Below are 19,797 nucleotides of genomic sequence, written 5' to 3'. Positions count from 1 at the left end.
GCATCAATATGATGTTGCCATTGTCACAGTTGAAAGCACATGTGTTCCTGAGCGCTGCCTTGGAGCAGCTGGACTCGTGCAAAACCCTTTATAAAAGGGCAATCTGTTCTACAAACAGAAAGACAGGAGGGCAGGAGGAAATGCAAAGAGGCAGTTCAGAGAGCCACTTTGTGAGGGTATGTTCCTCTAGGAGAGGTGGTTGACTCATTGCCAGGGAGCCCGGAAAGTTGTTTGACTCAGGGTCTTTATTTCCCCTGCTCAGTCTCCCTCAGACCTCTCTTCACTCGTGGATGTGTGGAAGGACTGTGTCGTCTCAGAAATGTCTCAGCTTGTGGAAGGACCCAGGTTCCACTCCTTCCTCCCCCATGAGAAATGTGCTCTGCCTATTTCAAGAATGTTCCTTGCATTTCCTGTCCCTGGGCTGCACGGTGTGCTTCAGCTCTTCCTTTGGACATAGCATGAAGAAAGACACTCCATCCTCGAAGAAATTTTCATCCCTGGCCAAATACTGTTTCCCCATTTCCTCAGAGTTTGGGAAAGAGGCTACTTCCTGACTTTCTATTGATCTCCCAAGAGCTAGCCATTCTTGGATCTCTTTGTTGCAGGTAAAATTGGGGTAAGGGGGCAAGTTCACATATGGAGTTTATGTGATATATTGGTGTGGGGATCATATGATGATGGAATGAAGAATGAAGAGCAGGAGGCTGAGCATTTCCAGTAAACAACCAATCCAGGAATGAGAGTTGCTAGCATTTCCTGTTTAGTTATCTTTTTTAGGCTAATTATCTGTTTCTTGTTCTCAAATTTAGAAGTTGCTAATCTAGCACAATTTTAGATATCCAGAAACAATCCACCAAATATAAGTTTCCAGTACAACCTGGGGGTTCTTTAGATTATTTAATTAATAGTGGTTAATAAAAGCTTTGAAATCCTTTTATTAAAAGGGTCACCTAAGTCCAAAGTACTATTATAATCAGGTTTAATGAGGTCAGTGGTTTAAGAGAGGGCTTTAAACCATATATAAAGCTCCTCCAGTGATTAGTGGTACAGAATGAAGGTAGAAAGAGGCAGGTGAGTCTACATGGCTGGTGTGGAGAAGTTCCTCACGGCGGTAGAGCCACACTGAAGTCCACTTGGATTGGCACCAGTTGCTCAGTGATCTGCTGGTGAATGGATTCTGGAATTGTTAAGCCTATGTTACAGGACAAAAGACACCGCTTTGTAAAAGATTGATGTGCAGGTTGCTGTTGAATACAGAAGGCTGTAAACAGAGAGGGGAGATTTTCTCTGCTGACCCAAGATGGCTGGCACTAAACAAGGTCAGTGCCAGCCTTCTTGGGTCAGCTGCCTTTTGAATAAAACTAAGAGTAGAGTCGATAGAGAAAGAAATGGAGCACAGCAGACCTGAGTCAGAAACTCTAATTCTTCTCTCAGTGGTTTATCTTAATTTTCTAAGGAGATACCAGAATGGGGACAAAATTATGGTATGATGAAGCCTGGAGATGTGATGGGAGTGTGTGAGTGGGTAATATGTAATTAAGATGTTCACAGACTCATGTCAATGTGAAATGGAAGTAAGTTGAGTTGGGAGTTTATGCTTAGGAAAAAGAGCGATCCACTGAACCATAGCATAACACTGAGTCTATGAGAATAACGTATTGGAACTGGAAAAAGGGTATTGAATTAGGAATGACTCTAAACTTTTAAAAAATCAAAGAAGTTCTATTTTAAAACTTTCAAGTTTTAAAATTAACCAGGTTTTTCTTTCAAATCATAACAGGTGCTGTAGGATACGATTCACCACCATGTTATCCTCTGTCCTGTTTGGGGGACTCGTTACCCTCATTGGTGAGTAAGTCATCAGTGACATTTAGCATTGTTTGCAGGATGTCCAGGAAAACATCCAGCACGGTCATGAACTTGAGGGCAGTACTTTCATGCAGTGGAGGAGTGGGCTCTCCTCTGACAGCCTGGCCATTAAGCAACTGCTTATTGTTTCAATTACAAGTGTATCCTGCTTGCCAAGCAGGTGAAGGTGAGATCAATGGGAATTTATCGGACAGTACTTTGGGAAGCAAGGCACCTGAAGAGAAAATGATCAAGGCGCTAAATAAAAAATAAGAATTAAATGAGCATATATAGAAAAAATTCACCTGGGAGGAGTTTAAGAAGAAGAGTTCACATCTAGTCAGGATATTGAAACTACCAGTAGAAAGGCTTTTTTAAAAGTGGGGGTCGTGATAGGTGAAGAATGCTTGGTGTTTAAATAGAAGAGCTCACTGGATGGGAAGAAAGACGTTAGTAAGGTCACAGAGGCAGAAATGCATGAAAAGTATTTGGGATGCAGTAAGCAGGTCAGTGTAACCAGAATAGAGAGGAGATTTCTGTGGGGAAGGCAGGAACTGTAGGCTGGTGAGATGGTAAGGTACCTTGAAGAAGAACAGATTGAAACTTCAGCCTGAAAAAAATGAAAAGCTGTTGTAAACAATGTTCAAGTTGCCTTTAATTAATAAAGTAAATCGAGAAGAAAGTGTTTCTAAAGTGTTTAATTATAAATCTAAAAATGTTCGTGTTTAATTCTAAATTTGGAAAAAATGATGCTACTGAGAAGCAACAATGTCCAGTTACTTATGGTCAAAGGCAGGGGAACATAGTTTTACATTTTTACTCCTTTGATTGCCAGGTGGGAGCAGAGTTATAGAGCCAGTAGACTAATTATGAGCTACCACACCAGCTGTGTTTAACTGACAGGTGAATACCAGTATAATTAAGAAGGGCCTAAGGCATTTTGATGCTGCACAGGTAGTGTAAGGCCAATGTCATATTCCAGTCACCTTAAAGCAGTGGTTCCCAAACTTCCCTATGCAGAAGAGTCTGCTGGAATGCTGGCTAAAGTGCAGGTTCTTTGTCCTTATACCTAGATTCTGGCTCAACAGACCTACTATGAGGAGCCTGAGATAGGCTTTTTTTTTTTTTTTTTTAACATAACAAGGAACACTTTATTGCTGTCATCACGGGAACCTCCAAGGGCTTTAGGAGCTCTGTTGAGGAAGAGCAAATATATATTTCTTTTAAATCACAATAATCACAAGACTTCAATTATTTTTTCCTGAATCACTCAGTACTAAGATGACTTAAAAATAATGTGAGTGAGTTTATTTTCATGGTCTTTGACACCTGCTGGACTCTGGAGCAGGCGCTGTCGGCAGCACTGGGTGGTGGTGCCTTGTATCTGCCTCCTGAAGTCCTGTTCACCATCTCCAGGGGCTCAGCTTCTGGAGAAGCTGAAGGAATGCTTAGAAGGGTATGTTCCCAGGAAGAATGAGAGAGGTGTGGAGTCCAGGCTGGTGACATCAAATCTTGGTCCATCTTGTTCTGGCTTCAGAGAAATAAGACAGTTGCTAATGAGATTGGTGTCATTGTGTGCAGTTTCTGTCTCTTGAACTCTCGCATGTCAGAGCTTTTGTTCCTGGTCTTGTTCTAAAGGCACGTTGGGTTTTCATTTTCTCTGGACATAAAATCTACATCTTTGATTTTGAAGCCAAATTTGGACTCTTGACTCTGCAACCCAATCTCCTTAGCAAGTTACTCTCTGGAATCAATCCCAGGAAAAGGGTAATTGGCAAATGCCATGATGAAGATGTGTAATCAGTAGGAAGTGTAACTGGTACAACACTGAAACTTCTCCACAGGGTGATCTTGGTCTTGGTTTGCTTCTAAGTCCTCTTCGGGTTTTTATCTTTTCTGGACTCGGTGCCTATCTCTTCTATCTTCAAATCTGGATTCTAGAGTCTTCAGTGTTGATTTCTAAAACATACTTTGGTTTGGTACCATAACCTGGGTAGGGTTTTTGGCTGAATGCTTTGATGAGGATTTTCAATTGATCTTCTGTGAATTGGATGCAGCTTCATCTACAATTAATTGCTATGTTCTGGTTTGGAGAGTTGTCTTAGGCCATGTTGGAAGCAAGTCTTGAAATCTCAGCCTTCAACCAGACCAAGATATGCATTTTTAAAAATGTATCTTTATTGTTGATAGTATTACAGATGTCCGCCTCTTCTTCCTCATTGACCCCTCCATCCTCCATGCCTTCACCACACAATTGTCTGTGTTCATGGCTTATACATATATGCATGTAAATTCTTTGGTTCATCCTCTCCACCCACCCACCCCTGCCTTCCCTTTGAGATTCATCAGTCGGTTCCATGCTTCTATGTGTTTGTACCTATTTTGTTCATTAGATTCCACATGAGTGAAATTGTGTGATACTTGTCTTTCTCTGACTGGCTTAACATAATACTCTCCAGGTCCCTCCATGCTGTCTCAAAGGGTAAGAGATCTTTCTTTTTAATAGCTGCATAGTATTCCATTGATATTATGGAATACTATACACAGCTTTTTTTATCCACTCATAAACTGATGGGCATTTGGGCTGTTTCCAGATCTTGGCTATTGTAAGTTGCATAGCTATGAACATAGGGGTGCATACATTCTTTCTGACTGGTGTTTCAGATTTCTTGGGATATATTCCTAGAAATGGGATTACTGGATCAAATGGCAGCTCCATATTTCATTATTTGAGAAAACTCCATACTGTTTTCCATAGTGGCTGCACCAATCTGCATTCTCACCAGCAGTGTACTAGGGTTCACTTTTTTCAACATCCTTGCCAGCACTTATCATTTGTTGATGCTAACCATTCTGACAGGTGTGAGGTGATACCTCATTGTCATTTTAATTTGCATCTCTCTGATAATTAGTGACTTTGAGCATTTTTTTCATACACCCATTGGCCATCTGTATGGCCATCTGTGTCTATTTAGGTCCTTTGCCCATTGGATTGTTTGTCTTCTTTTTGTTATGTTGTATGAGTTCCTTATATGTTTTGGATATTTGCTCCTTACCAGGTGTATCATTGACAAATATGTTCTCCCATACAGTGGGCTCTTTTGTCATTTTGTTGATGGCTTCTTTTGATGTGCAGAAGCTTTTTATTTTGATGTAGTCCCATTTGTTTATTTTCTCCTTTGTTTTTCTTGCCCTAGGAGATGTAGCTACAAACATATTGCTACAACAGATGTCTGAGATTTTGCTGCTTATGGTTTCTTTTAAGATTTTTATGATTTCACGACTTACATTTAAACCTTTTATCCATTTTGAGTTTATTTTTGTTTATGGTGTAAGTTAATGGTCTAGTTTCATTTTTTTGCAAGTCTCTGTCCAATTTTCTCAACACTCTTTATTGAAGAGACTGTCTTGACTTCATTGTGTGCCCTTACCTCTTTTGTCAAATATTAATTGAGCATAATGGTTTGGGTCAATTTCTGGGTTCTCTGTTCTGTCCCATTGATCTATATGCCTGTTCTTATGCCAGCTCCAGGCTGTTTTGATTACAGTGGCTTTTTAGTATAAATTGATATCTGGTATTGTGATCCCTCCAACTTTGTTCTTCTTTCTCAAGATTGCTGTGGCTACTTGAGGTCTTTTTCTGTTCCATATCAATTTTTGGAGTATTTGTTCTAAATCTATGAAATATGCGATTCGTATTTTAATAGGGATTGCATTGAATCTATAGATTGCTTTGGGTAATATGGACATTGTAATGATGTTATTTCTACCAATCCATGAACATGGTATATACACTTGTTTATTCTTCTATCTCTTTTTTCAACATCCTGTAGTTTCCTGATTATAGGTGTTTTAGCTCCTTCGTTAAGTTTATTCCTAAGTATCTTAATTTTTTTGTTGCAATGGTAAATGGGATTGTTTGCTTAGTTTCTCTTTCTAAGAATTCATTATTGGCATATAAAAATGCCATTGATCCCTGACCGGTTTGGCTTAGTGGATAGAGTATTAGCCCATGGACTGAAGGGTCCCAGGTTCATTTCTGGTCAGGGGTAGATGCCTCAGTTGCAGGCTCAATTCCTGGTCCTGGCTGGGGGGTGTGGGGGAGGCAGCCAATCGATGTGTCTTTCTCACATTGATGTTTCTCTCTCTGTCTCTCCCCTTTCCTTCCACTGTCTCCAAAAAGTCAATGGGAAAATATCCTCAGGTGAGGATTAACAACAACAACAACAACAACAAAATGCTATCAATTTCTGGGTGTTGATTTTGTATCCTGCTATATTGCCAAATTCATTTATGAAATCTAGTAGTTTTTTTGGTGGAGTTTTTAGAGTTTTCTATGTACAATATCTGTCATCTGAAAATAATGAGAGTTTTACTTCCTTCTTTTCAATTTAGATGCCTTTTATGTTTCCTTCTTCTCTGATCACTGTGGCTCAGACTTCCAATACTATGTTGAATAAGTGGTGAAAGCAGACATCTCTATCTTGTTCCTGTTCTTAGGGAAAATGGCTTTAGTTTTTGCCCATTGAGTATGATGTGGGCTGTAGGTTTGTCATATATCGTCTTTATTATGTTGAGGTATGATCCCTCTATTCCCACTTTGCTGAAGTTTTTATCAAAGGTAAGTGTTGGATTTTGTTGAATGCTTTTTCTGCATCTATTGATATGATCATGTGATTTTTTCTTTCAATTTGTTTATGCGATATATCACATTTATTGATTTGTGAGTATTGTACCAGCCTTGCATCCCTGAAAGAAATCCCACTTGGTCCCGGTGTATGATCTTTTTATTGTGTTGCTGGATCCAATTTGCTAATATTTTGTTCAGGATTTTAGCATCTATATTCAGCAGGGATATTAGTCTGTAATTATCTTTCTTTGCAGTGTCTTTATCTGGTTTTGGAATTAGGGGAATTCTGGCCTCATAAAAAGAGCTTGGAAGTGTTCCTTCCTCTTGTTTTTTTTTTTTGTTTGTTTTTTTTTTTTGTTTGTTTTGTTTTTTTGAATAGTTTGGGGAGGATAGGTGTTAGTTCTTCTTTGAATGTTTGGTAAAATTCCCCTGTGAAACCGTCCAGACCTGGGCTTTTGTTTGCTGGGAGGTTTTTGATTACTGCTTCTATTTCATCAGTTGTTATTGGCCTAGTCAGGTTTTCTGATTCTTCCTGATTTAGTTTTGGAAGGTTGCATTTTTCTAGGAATTTGTCCATTTCACCCACACAGTCCATCTTGTTGGCATTTAGTTATTGATATTATTTTCTTACAATCCTTTGTATTTCTGTGGTGTCAGTTGTTACTTTATGGCTTTCATTTCTGATTTTATTTATTTGGGTCCTCTCTCTTTGTTTCTTTTTTTAAAAATTTAATAAATCTTTATTGTTCAGATTATTACAATTGTTTCTCCTTTTTCCCCCCATAGCTCCCCTCTACCTGGTTCCCAACCCACCCTCTGCACTTACCTCCCTCCCACTGTCCTCATCCATAGGTGTACGATTTTTGTCCAGTCTCTTCCCGTACCCCCCACACCCTTTCCCCCTGAGAATTATCAATCCACTCCCATTCTATGCCCCTGATTCTATTATATTCACCAGTTTATTTTGTTCCTCAGATTTTTAATTCACTTGATTTTTAGATTCACTTGTTGATAGATATGTATTTGTTGTTCATAATTTTTATCTTTACTTTTTTCTTCTTCTTCCTCTTCTTAAAGAATACCTTTCAGCATCCTATCTAATAAAAGAGTAATATGCAAATTGACCATACCTCCGCTACACCCACCAGCCACGCCCACCAGCCAATCAGGAGGGAATATGCAAACAAACCCAACCAAGATGGCTGCAGCCACAGAGAGCAGGAGGGAGGCGTGGGTTTCCCTGGCAATGGAGGAAGCCAAGCTTTTCACCTGCCCTTGCCGGAGGAAGCCTCCACTCAATGCTACAAACTTTCAATTATAGAAGATAAATAAATCCCAACAGAAATGGCGGCAGCCACGGAGCTGGAGAGAGTAGGAGGCTAGGGTTGTCCGCAGCGATCGAGGAAGCCAAGCTTCTGCAGCCCTGGCCTGCTTTGGCCTCCGCTTAAGGCTACAAAGTTTCAATTATAGAAGATACATAAATCCCAACAGAAATGGCTGCTGCCACAGAGTGAGCAGAAGCCTTGGCTCCACTCCAGGCCACCCCACATCCCGAGGGAACCCCCACCCTGATCCGGGACACCCTTCAGGGCAAACCAGCTGGCCCCCACCTATGTACCAGGCCTCTATCCTATCTAAAAAAAGAGTAATATGAAGATTGACCATCACTCCAACACACAAGAAGGCTGCCCCCATGTGGTCAATGATCCTGCCCCCATGTGGACACAAGATGGCCACCACAAGATGGCCAGCAGGGGAGGGTAGTTGGGAGGGACCAGGCCTGCAAGGGAGGGCAGTTGGGGGTGATCAAGCCTGCTGGGGAGGGCAGTTAGGGGTGACCCGGCCGGCAGGGGAAGGCAGTTAGGGGCAAACAGGCTGGCAGAGGAGCAGTTAGGCATCAATCAGGCTAGCAGGGGAGTGGTTAGGGGGTGATCAGGCTGCCAGGCAGAAGCGGTTAGGAGCAGTCAGGAAGGCAAGCAGGCGAGCAGTTGGGAGCTAGCAGTCCTGGATTGTGAGAGGGATGTCTGACTGCCCAGTGGGATCGGGCCTAAATGGGCAGTTGGACATCCCTTGAGGGGTCCCAGATTGGAGAGGGTGCAGGCTAGGCTGAGGGACACCCCTCTCCCCCATGCATGAATCTCATGCACTGGGCCTCTAGTTTCATATAATACTGGTTTGGTGGTGATGAACTCCTTTAGCTTTTCCTTATCTGTGAAGCTCCTTATCTGCCCTTCAATTCTGAATGATAACTTTGCTGGGTAGAGTAATCTTGGTTGTAGATTCTTGCTATTCATTACTTTGAATATTTCTTGTACTCCCTTCTGGCCTGCATAGTTTCTGTTGAGAAATCAGCTGACAATCGTATGGGTGCTCCCTTTTAGGTAATTAACTGTTTTGCTCTTGCTGCTTTTAATATTCTCTCTTTGTCTTTTGCCCTTGGCATTTTAATTATGATGTGTCTTGGTGTGGTCCTCTTTGGATTCCTTTTGTTTGGGGTTCTGTGCACTTCCTGGACTTGTAAGTCTATTTCTTTCACCAGGTGGGGGAAGTTTTCAGTCATTATTTCTTCAAATAGGTTTTCAGTATCTTGCTCTCTGTCTTCTTCTGGCACCCCCATAATTCGGATGTTGGTACGCTTGAAGTTGTCCCAGAGGCTTCTTACACTATCTTCAAATTTTTGGATTATTTTTTCTTTTGGCTTTCCCAGTTGAGTGTTTTTTACTTCTTTGTATTTCAAATCTTTGACTTGATTCTTGCATTCCTCTAGTCTGTTGTTGGGTCTCTGTATAATATTTTTTATTTCAGTCAGTGTATGTTTAATTTCTAGTTGGTCCTTTTTCATATCCTCGAGTGTCTCGTTGAATTTATTGGCCTTTTCTAGGAAATTCTTGAAAAACCTTATAACTGTGGTTTTGAACTCTATATCCAGTCATTTGTTTTACTCCATTTCTTTTGTTTGTGATCTGTTTCTTTGTCTCCGCATTTTCGCTGCTTCCCTGAGTTGGTAGGGTGGCTTTGTGTGCTAGGTGTCCTATATGGCCCAGTGGGTCGGCCTCCCAGTTACCTGAGGTGGACACTCTTGGTGCACCCCTTTGTGGACTGTGTGCTCAGCCTTGTTGTAGTTTAGTCTTGATTGTTGTTGGTACACTGGGAGGAATTGACCTCCAGGCCAATTGGCTGTGAGGACCTGCTGTGTCTATAATGGAAGAACTGCTGCACTGGAGACTCGCCTAGGGGGCAGGACTTGCTTCAGTGGGGCTTTGGTGCTCACTGAGTCTGCCTCTTGAATGTGTCACTTATTGATGTGAGGAGTTGAAAACTGGTGTCGTCTCACACTGACCACTAGATACACTAGCTTCTGGATCTCCAATGGGATACTGGTCAGCTACTGTCTGAGGCCACCCAGCAGGAGGTACAGCGAGAACTACAGTTTTCTCCTCTTTGCTTAAGGTTTGGAGGTTTTGGAGCTGTCTGACCAGAGCTGCAGTTTGTTTGGTTAAGCTGCGATAGGGCAGGCCGTTCATATGCAAAAGCCGCTGCACGGAGCTTTGGTGGGTTTGTAGATTGTGTGGGGTGGGGTCTCAGGGAGTCACTAGGCTAGGGTGTGGCAAACAGCGATGGCTGCCAGTCAGCCGCCTCTGCGTTTCCGCCTTTCCAAGTCCCCAGCACAGTAAACAATGATTGCTGGACACACCTCTGCAAGAAAGTCACCCTCACTTTCCGACCCAATGGTAGACAGTCCAGCTTCTCCCCGCAGGAATTTGGGTTCCCAGTTTCTCCCCAGAAACTGGAGTTCAGAGTAATCGGGAGCTTGTCTCCCTTCAGGTTGAAAGAAGCAGCGCTCCCAGTCGCCCGCCGCCAGTCCTATTTGAGTGCCTCCGTACCTCAGCTTTTCAGCGCTTGTGCACATCTCAATGTTCTTTTCTCTTTCCTTCTAGTTGTAGAACTTCCACTCAGTCAGCTTTCTTGTGGTTCTGGGTGATAGACATTTTGTCTTTTAGTTGTAGTTTTAAAATTGTTGTGCGAGGCAGCAGTTTAGGTTTGCAGTGAAGGAAAAACCTCTATGAGGAGGTGCCATTTCAGTCATGCCCTGAAGGATGAGATGCAGCCACAAAAGAGCATCCCCAACAAAGGGAACAGCATGTGAGAAGGCCCAAGGAGAGGAAAGACTGAGTATAACAGGAGATCAACATTTGTAGCAGGATATCACCTTGAGACATGAACTAAGGTTTCTTCCATTCTCCCATCTCCCTGCATTTTGAGGCACCCCACCACCTATGCCACCATCTTGGTTTCTCCGAAGGCTCTCTTTGTTTCTTGATGAGTCTGGCTAAAGGTTCATCAATCTTGTTTTTCTTTTCAAAGAACCAGATCTTGGTTTCATTGATCTTTTATATTGTTTTTTTTTTCAGTCTTTGTCATTTATTTCTGCTCTGATCTTTATTATTTCCTTTCTTCTACTTACTCAGGGATTTTCTTGTTGTTCTCTTTCTAATTCTTTAAGTTGTAGGGTTAGATAGTTTATTCAAAATTTTTCTACAGGTAGACCTGTAGTGTTATGAACTTCCCTCTCATGACTGCTTTCACTGTGTCTTATAGATTTTGGGTTGTTTTTTTTTGTTTGTTTTCATTTGTTTCCAGGAAGTTATTTTATTTCTTTCTTGATCTCATCCATAACCTATTCATTATTTAATAACATGCTATTTAGCTTCCATGTGTTTGAATGTTTTTTGAGTGTTTTTACTGTAGTTGATTTCTAATGTCATGCCATTGTGATTCAATAAGATGATTAATCTGATTTCAATCTTGAACTTGTAGAGACTTGTTTTGTGTACTAACATGTGGTCTATCTTTGAGAACAACCCATGTGCACTTGAGAATATTGTATATTCTGCAGCTTTGGGGTGAAATGTTCTGTAAATGTTAATTAAATCCATCTGATTTAGTGTGTCATTGAGTCAGTTTCCTTGTTGGTTTATTGTCTGGAAGATCTATCCAGTGACATCAATGGGGTAGTGAATTCCCTACTATGACTGTATTGCTATCGATCTCTCCCTTAAAGTCCTCCTGAAGTTTTTTTTAATATACTTAGGTGCTCCTATATTGGGTGCAAACATGTTTACCAGGGTTATATTCTGTAGTGATTTTTATTGTCTCTTGTGATGGCCTTCATTTTGAAGTCTGTTTTGTCAGATATGAATATGCTATTCCAGTTTTGTTTTCATTTCCATTTGCATGGAAAACATTTTTTTTCCCATTCCTTTACTCTCATCCTGTGTGAGGTTTTTGTTCTGAGGTGGGTCTCTTGTAGATAGCATATAGTGGAGTCATATTTTCTTATCCATTCAGCCACCCTATGTCTTTTGATTAGAACATTTAATCCACTTAATTTAAAGCTATTATTAACTAGTAGCCCGGTGCATGAAATTTATGGGGGTTCCCTCAGCCCAGCTTGTACCCTCTCCAATCGGGAACCCCTTGGGGGATGTCCAACTGCTGGTTTAGGCCTGATCCCTCTCGTACTCTGGGACTGCTGGCTCCTAACTGCTCACCTGCCTGCCTGCCTGATCACCCCTAACTGCCTCTGCCTGCCTGCCTGATTGCCCCTAACTGCCCTCCCCTGCTGGCCTGATCTTGGCCCCAACTGCCCTCCCCTGCCAGCCTGATCTTGCCCTCAACTGCCTTCCTCTGCTGGCCAATTTGGTTTTGATTGGTTGGTTTCTATGCCAGTCAGCATCAAAAGCTCTGCCTCCTAGGCAGCCATTGACTCCTCACAGGTGACCCAGATTTGGTTCTGATTGGTCAGTTTCTATGCCAGTCAGCATCAAAAGCTCTGCCTCCTAGGCAGCCATTGGCTACTCACAATTGACCTGGATTTGGTTCTGATTGGTCGGTTTCTATGCCAGTCAGCATGTCTGGGCCTATCAATGGGGCCTGATCAGAAAGGCAGGGCTGATCAGCAGCCCTGGTGGAGGCCTGGAGAGAAATGGAGGCACGGCTGCTGGCCAAGCCAGAGAGAAAGAGAGAGGCAAGTGCTGATCAACAGCTGCCACAGAGGCTACAGATCAGACCCTGCTTCTCTCTTCAGGCTTCTCTCCAGGCCTGATTTGCAGCCTCTTCAGCAGTCAGTGCTGGGTCACTGTGCCTGCAGCTGTAGCAGTTAGTGCTGGGTCATCACAGCAACCCAGCGCTGACTGCAGGACTGACTTCCAGTTGGTCAAGCCTCCAGGTCATTGTGGATGTGACAGACCCAGGGTTTTTATATATTAGGATAGGTACTTATTTATTGCCATTTTTTAAATTCTTTATGTCTACACTTCTCTCTCTATATATATAATAATAACCTTATATATCTTATTATTATTACAGTAGCCCTTTAACATTTCTTACAGTGCTGGTTTGGTGGTGATAAACTTCAGTCTGCACTCCCAGCCCCCACACCTCAATTGTACATGTGATCTGTGTCATAGGAATTCAGCCATTTAGTCACTCACATATATTTCCCATACACATTGTAGGCACAGGATGCTACACTGAGGGCGGTGTGGAGAGCCAAGATGATGGTTCTTGCTCTCTGTATCACAGCAGAATCCATACTGCTCAGAGAGGCTTATTGACTTTGCCGGTTCTGCTGCTTTCATGAGCTAGATAGCTTTCTTAGTGTCCAGAGTTTACTTGCTAATTCACTGTTGGACTGTGGTTCCATTTACAATTCCTTTTCTGCCTGTGTGTAGATGTGAGAGAGCAGACTATGACGGTATTTTTCTTTTTATGAGTTTTTCTTTTTTAAAAATTAAGTAGTTTTAAAAACTTAATTTTTAGAGTTGCTTTGGTTTCTTTTTAAAATAAATATCAGTAAGGATGAGCTCCATTGTTTGTGTGCCAAATTCTAAGAGTCTCTCTATACTGTCAAGTTTATCAGAACTAGGCCAATGGCCTATGGTGAATGGATAAAATCCACCTCTCTATTGAAAACACATTTATAACACCAAGTGAAACAACACAGTTTTTTTTTACATCAAACATTTTAAGAAATATAATTTCCTACAGCAAATATTTGTAGTTTTAAGGTACAACTCAATAATCCTAGGAACTATTAGAATAAACTTTTCAACTTACAGAAAAGCTCTTTATTTCCTTTAGTAAATAGATCTGAACAGTCTCGGGATGTAAAATATAGCACAGGGAATATAGTAAAGAATCTTGTAATAACTATGTATGGTGTCAGAAGGGTACTAGATTTATCAGGTGATCATTTGGTACATTATATAAATGTCTAACCACTATGTTGTACACCTGAAACTAATATAATATTGTATATCAACTGCAATTAAAAAATAAAAAAATGTTTAAAAAAAAATAAACAAAACTTAAAACTAACTAAATAGACTTGGATGGAAACTCACTTCATATGACAAAAAAAAAGTAAAAATAGATTTAAGTTACATTTTTATGGTAAATTAAAATTTATTTCCAATTAGATCTAGATAGAAACTCAACTGCTCAGCAACATGATATAAAAATAAATACTTTATGTTAATGGTATCCCTTTTTCTTCTCTCACTAGACAAAGTCTATTGTTATCCCAATGCTCACATCCACAGAAGTATTTGTGTCAGAAGGCTTAAAATTTCTCTCAAAGTTCCAGCTTAAAATATATTCTGCCTGATCTAGATTGCACCAAATGGTTTTGAGATCTTGCACAATGTTTAGAATTGTGTTTTATTATACTTTTTAAGGTTGGAGTAGAGTGGGAAGGGGGAATCTTCCGTTTTGTCTGATGAGCCATTCTAGGGTCCTGAGGAGGTCCTTGGGGAGAACTAAGTCTATGGCTTTTTCTTAGGTTTAATAATGTTCATTATAGCAACTCAAGCAATATTTTCTCACAGACTTTATGTGAGTTATCATTCCCTTCCCCCTCTCCAGGCACTTCCAGGTGCTCTTATACTTTTCGTCACTCAGTGAGCCCTTACCTGCATCCCCACCTGTACCGCGGCTGCTATGGCAACATCATGACCATGGAGACTCCTGGTACTGCCTGTGATATAACCAGGTTGGTTAACTGCGGTAAGTAAAAAGCAAAGCAAACATCTGGCTTGTCCCCTTTCATCTTTTTCAGATTCTTTCTTAGAAAAATAGCTTCATTTTGAAAAGGTGTAATCGTCGTTATAGTATTAATGTCAAAATTAAAAATGAGAAGAAAACAAAATTCTGACTAACCTAACACACTACTTCTTCCTCCCCCCACCCCATTATTTCCAAACTTTTCCAAGATGTTTATTTCTACATATTGAAATGATTGCCTAAATCAAATATTAAATTCTGGCTTTGTCTTTTTGTTTGCTGTTGTGTTGCTGCATGTTAGAGCAGGAACATGTTAAGCAAGCCTCTTGTTCTTTGTATGTCCTCACTTTTGTAACTCTTGCAAAAGTCTTCTTCCTGTTATCTCAGTGCCAGAGCGTCAGAGCCGGAAGCAACAAGGTCAGCTAATTCTGCCTTCCCAATTTACAGATCAGAAACCGAGGCTCAGCAAAGGGGAGACTTCCGCAGGGCCCGGAGCGGAGTAGTGACAGACCAGACTCAAACCTGGGTTGGCTGACTTCTAGACTAAGGATCTCCCCAATGCAGCAGTGTGGCAGGAAACAGAAAAACGAGGGGGAAAAACAGACATGGTATCTGAGGTTGTGGACCTTTCTGTGTTTATAGAATCAAAGAGCAAAACATGTCCTAGTGCCCTGGCTGGTGCTCAGTGGTTAGAGCATTGGCCTGCATCCCAAAAAGTGGCGGCTAAGCTCCTAGTCAAGGGCATGTACCTGGGTGCAGGTTAGATCCCCACCATGGTCAGGGTATGCAGGAGGCAACCAGTCAGTTTGTCTCTCTCACACTGATGTTCCTCTCCTCTCTCTCTCTCCCCCTCCTTTTTCTCTCTCCCCTTCCTTCTTCCCTCCCACTCTCTCTAAAAATCAATGGGAAAAATATCCTCAGGTGAGGATTAACAAAACAAAACAAAAAACCACAAAGAAAACACCATGTCTTAGAATGACTATCCCAAGCTGTGAGGCGCAGTCATGGGCTATGGCTAACTTATCAAACTCTGAAAAGAGTTCTTTCTGGATTAGAGGAGACAGTTTATTTTCCATCCACTTAGGGATTCGTGGTTCTGAAATGTTTGCTGAAATGGATTTGAGGGCCTTAAAGCCTTACCAGACTCGGATCAAAGAAGTTGGGCGGAGGCATTGCGTGGACCCCGCCCTCATTGCAGCCATCATCTCCAGAGAAAGCCACGGCGGAGCTGTCCTGCAGGACGGCTGGGACCACCAGGGATTGAAATTTGGCCTGATGCAGGTACTTAGCTGGGAGCTTTCCGTTAACCCCACTTCACCCCTCCCTGCAGAAGCTCAACCCAAACTGCACGCTGCTGGCAGTATTTCGAGGCTTCAAACACCCTGGTACTTTAGCACAATTCATACTGTGACTCCTGTAACACAGCTTTGGTATTTCATTTGAGATTTATCAGTTCTTGGATAAGTATAAGAAAGTATTCTATCAGTTTCATAACTACAGTGTGCAGTAAATAATATACAATGTACTTAAATTGAGAAAATCTTATAAAGGGCATTTATACTGGGGTTCATGAAGTAGTCAATTCATCCATGTGGATCAAAACACTATGGTTAAACCCCACATAACCCAACTTGTTCTTTCTTTCTTTCTTTTTTTAAAATATATTTTTATTGATTTCAGAGAGGAAGGGAGAGGAAGAGAGAGAGAGAAACATCAATGATGAGAGAGAATCATTGATCGGCTGCCCCCTGCATGCCCCTACTGGGGATCGAGCCCACAACCCGGGCATGTGCCCTTGACGGGAATGAACCTGGGACCCTTCAGTCCGCAGGCTGATGCACTATCCATTGAGCCAAACAGGCTAGGGACCAACTTGTTCTTTAGACAAATTGGAAGAAGATCCAAATGATCTGGATATCTGTTTCCAGGTTCAACTTTATATGGCCTGTAGAAACCCAGACTTTTAGCCTCCCAGTTAGAAACAAATTTGTATTTTGACTGCAAACATGTAGACTTTGGGAGCTAATTGTTTGAAATAACTTTTCCATTTATTTATTTATGTATGTATGTATGTCTATTAGAGGGTTAACAAAAACTGGGCCACACCCACTCCTCCCAAATCTTACTTTGTTTCTCTGACTCTGTTTCTGGGAAAGAAAGCACTGCAGAGTTGATTATGTGGGGGGAAAGGACAAGGAAGGCCAGTGAACTTGAGCATAAAAGGGAGAACTCAGGAACAGCAGAAAAACATGTTTCTTCATTCAGATGCTCCCACTGCTATTTGAATTTTCTAGCTTGATAAAAAAATGTATTACCCTGTGGGCACCTGGGACAGCAAAGAGCACCTTCTGCAGGCTGTTGGGATTCTGACAGACAGAATTAAGGCAATCCAGAGGAAATTCCCCATGTGGAGTGTGGACCAACACCTCAAAGGTAGGCCAGATTGTGGTGCTTTGTTTAAAAGAGCTGAGTGAGACCCCTGCAGACCAGATGTATGGTGGCCGCGCGGGGAGCGTGCCCACTGGTCAGTGTGGCCTGGGAGGAGCTGTGGGAAGTGCTCTCGGAACCCCTGCATTACTGGTGGTCTTCCTTCCCTGCTTTCCTTTCCCTCCTGCCAGATGTTGGGGCTCTGATTATACTTCTCATTGGTTATCGAGCCATTGAGTGATGCCTTGAAAGTGAATGCACTAGTTTAAAAGAGTATGTTTGCCTTTGTCTGGTAGATTTCTTTCCTGATGCAAGAATTAATCAATTTCTGAATTGTTTGAACAAAATTTTACTCCGTGAGTTTTCCCAGTGACACCAGGGCTTCAGGTACCATGCATTGTCTAAGTGGAGATCCGTCCCTGGCTGGTCACAGACCATGCCCCAGGTGGAATTAAGTCACTAGGTTCCACTAGAAATTTGCTCTTTTTTCTACATTTTCTGTCTCTGTGAAAGGCACCATCACATATCCAGTCATCTCTAGTGTTTTCTGAGGCTCTCTGGTTCATTCTCTCTTCACATCCAGCCATACCAATTCTTAAGTCTATCTCCTATAAACCCATGGTGTGTACCTACCAGTACTTCTCGCCTTCCACACGTGGTGGCCTAATCCTATCTAATAAAAGAGTAATATGCATATTAACCATCACTCTGCTACACCCACAAGCCATGCCCACCAGCCACGCCCACCAGCCAATTAGGAGCAAATATGCAAATAAACCCAACCAAGATGGCTATGGCCACAGAGAGCAGGAGGGAGGCTTGGGTTTCCCCGGCAATGGAGGAAGCCAAGCTTTCTGCCTGCCCTTGACAGCCTAGGCCTCCACTCAAGGCTACAAAGTTTCAATGATAGAAGATACATAAACCCAAACAGAAATGGCAGCAGCCATGGAGCTGGAAAGAGCAGGAGGCTAGGGTTGCCCCTGGCGATGGAGGAAGCCAAGCTTTCCACACACCCTGGCTGGCCCAGGCCTCTGCTTAAGGCTACAAAGTTTCAATTATAGAAGATACATAAATCCCCCCAAAAATGGCTGCCGCCATGGAGCAAGCAGAAGGCTTGGCTCCGCTCCAGGCTACAAAGTTTCAATTGTAGAAGATAAATAAACCCCAGATACCAGGGCCTCCGCTTGGGTCACTGGGGGGTGTGGCCAGCCTGCAAACCACCACAGGCCCCTCGCCCAGGCTGCCCCACGGCCCAAGGGAACCCCCACCCTGATCCGCGACACCCTTCAGGGCAAACCTGCTGGCTCCCACCTGTGTACCAGGCCTCTATCCTATCTAATAAAAGAGTAATATGCAGATTGACCATCACTCCAACACACAATATCGCTGCCCCCATGTGGTCAAAGATCCTGCCCCCATTGGACACAAGATGGCTGCCACAAGATGGCCAGCAGGGGAGGGCAGTTAGGGGTGACCAGGCCTGCAGGGGAGGCCAGTTAGGGGTGACTAGGCCTGCAGGGGAGGGCAGTTGGGGGCAAACAGGCTGGCAGGGGAGCAGTTAGTCATCAATCAGGCTGGCAAGGGAGTGGTTAGGGTGTGATTAGGCTGGCAGGCAGAAGCGGTTAAGGGCAGGCAGGAAGGCAGGCAGGCGAGCAGTTGGGAGCCAGCAGTCCTGGATTGTGAAAGGGATGTCCGACTGCCCGGGATCGGGCCTAAATGGGCAGTCGGACATCCCTCGAGGGGTCCCAGATTGGAGAGGGTGCAGGCTGGGCTGAGGGACACCCTCCCCCCGTGCACAAATTTCATGCACCGGGCCTCTAGTTTAGAATAAACAGTTTCTATTTTCTATTTCAAGGTCCTTGAAGGCAGGGATCAGAGGCCTTTTTCTCTGGATGTAAGAGTGGAGCACACTTATGTTAAACATGTAAATAACTATTAAAGATTCTAGGTTTAATACACATATGCACAGGCATGCTTATTATACACATACCCCTACCAGGAAATGATTATCTCTGGGTAGCATTGTGCACTCTGCTTTCAGTGTGGCACTCATCCTGGCACATAGTAGGTGCTTAAAAATGTTTATTGAATGAATAAATGAGTGGATTATTAAATGACTGAGAGAATATAACGAGCATTCTCAGACTGAAGATTTGCTGGGAATCTAGTTTTGTAGACCTGAACTACATAAGAAGCAAATCTGACTTTTTAAGCAAGAAAAATAAAAGTATTTTAAAAAGAGAGAGAAGGAAAGCTACTTGGGTTTTCCCCAGTGGTTTTTGAGGTAGCATGTCCTTTAGGAGGGGAGGGAGGGAGAAGGAGGGTCTGGGACAGCCTGCTTTGGAAGATTCGCCTGGAGGGCTGACATCCTGGGAATGTTCATATCTTATTTTTGCTGAAAGTTAATATTTCAATCTGAACCTCTGTGTTTCATTTCAGGTGGTATCTTGGCCTTTAAGTCAGGAATCGAAGCCATTGCCACCCCCATGGACATAGAGACTGACTTGGTCAATGATATTCTTGCCCGAGCTCAGTTCTATAGGAGACACGGCTTCTAGGCAAAGCACTGCACGTGGGCCAGGTTGGCAGGTGCTCAGTGCCCCCTTCGCAGGGTTTGCTATATATGATGTGTTGTGCCAACCCTGGCACAGGAATGGTTGCAACTATGACAGAAAATTCACTTCCCAATTTTTGAAATGCAAATAAGCATTAAAAAAATAAAACCTGCCCAGTTCTCAACATGGTTCCTATGAAATGTGCCTAGCCACATTCATTATTATTTTGTAGTAAAAGTGAACATCTTGGTAAGTGATGTCTATTTCAGTGAG

General features: G+C 42.5%; 1 protein-coding gene across 1 annotated transcript; it reads left to right on the top strand.

Annotated features, from left to right (window-relative positions):
- Window positions 1-1,805: 1,805 nt before the first annotated feature.
- On the top strand, window positions 1,806-19,527 carry LYG2 (lysozyme g2; the record flags this gene model as incomplete). Its single annotated transcript, XM_080683730.1, has 5 exons — window positions 1,806-1,848; window positions 14,405-14,545; window positions 15,627-15,823; window positions 16,837-16,975; window positions 19,409-19,527. 5 exons carry the CDS (start codon window positions 1,806-1,808, stop codon window positions 19,525-19,527), a joined length of 639 nt encoding a protein of 212 aa, XP_080539856.1.
- Between the last annotated feature and the right edge of the window lie 270 nt (window positions 19,528-19,797).

Source organism: Plecotus auritus (assembly GCF_963455305.1).
Source record: "Plecotus auritus genome assembly, chromosome: 8".
NCBI lineage: Eukaryota > Metazoa > Chordata > Mammalia > Chiroptera > Vespertilionidae > Plecotus > Plecotus auritus.
The sequence above is the reverse complement of the archived record's forward strand: the minus strand, read 5'-3'. Positions and strand labels throughout refer to the sequence as shown.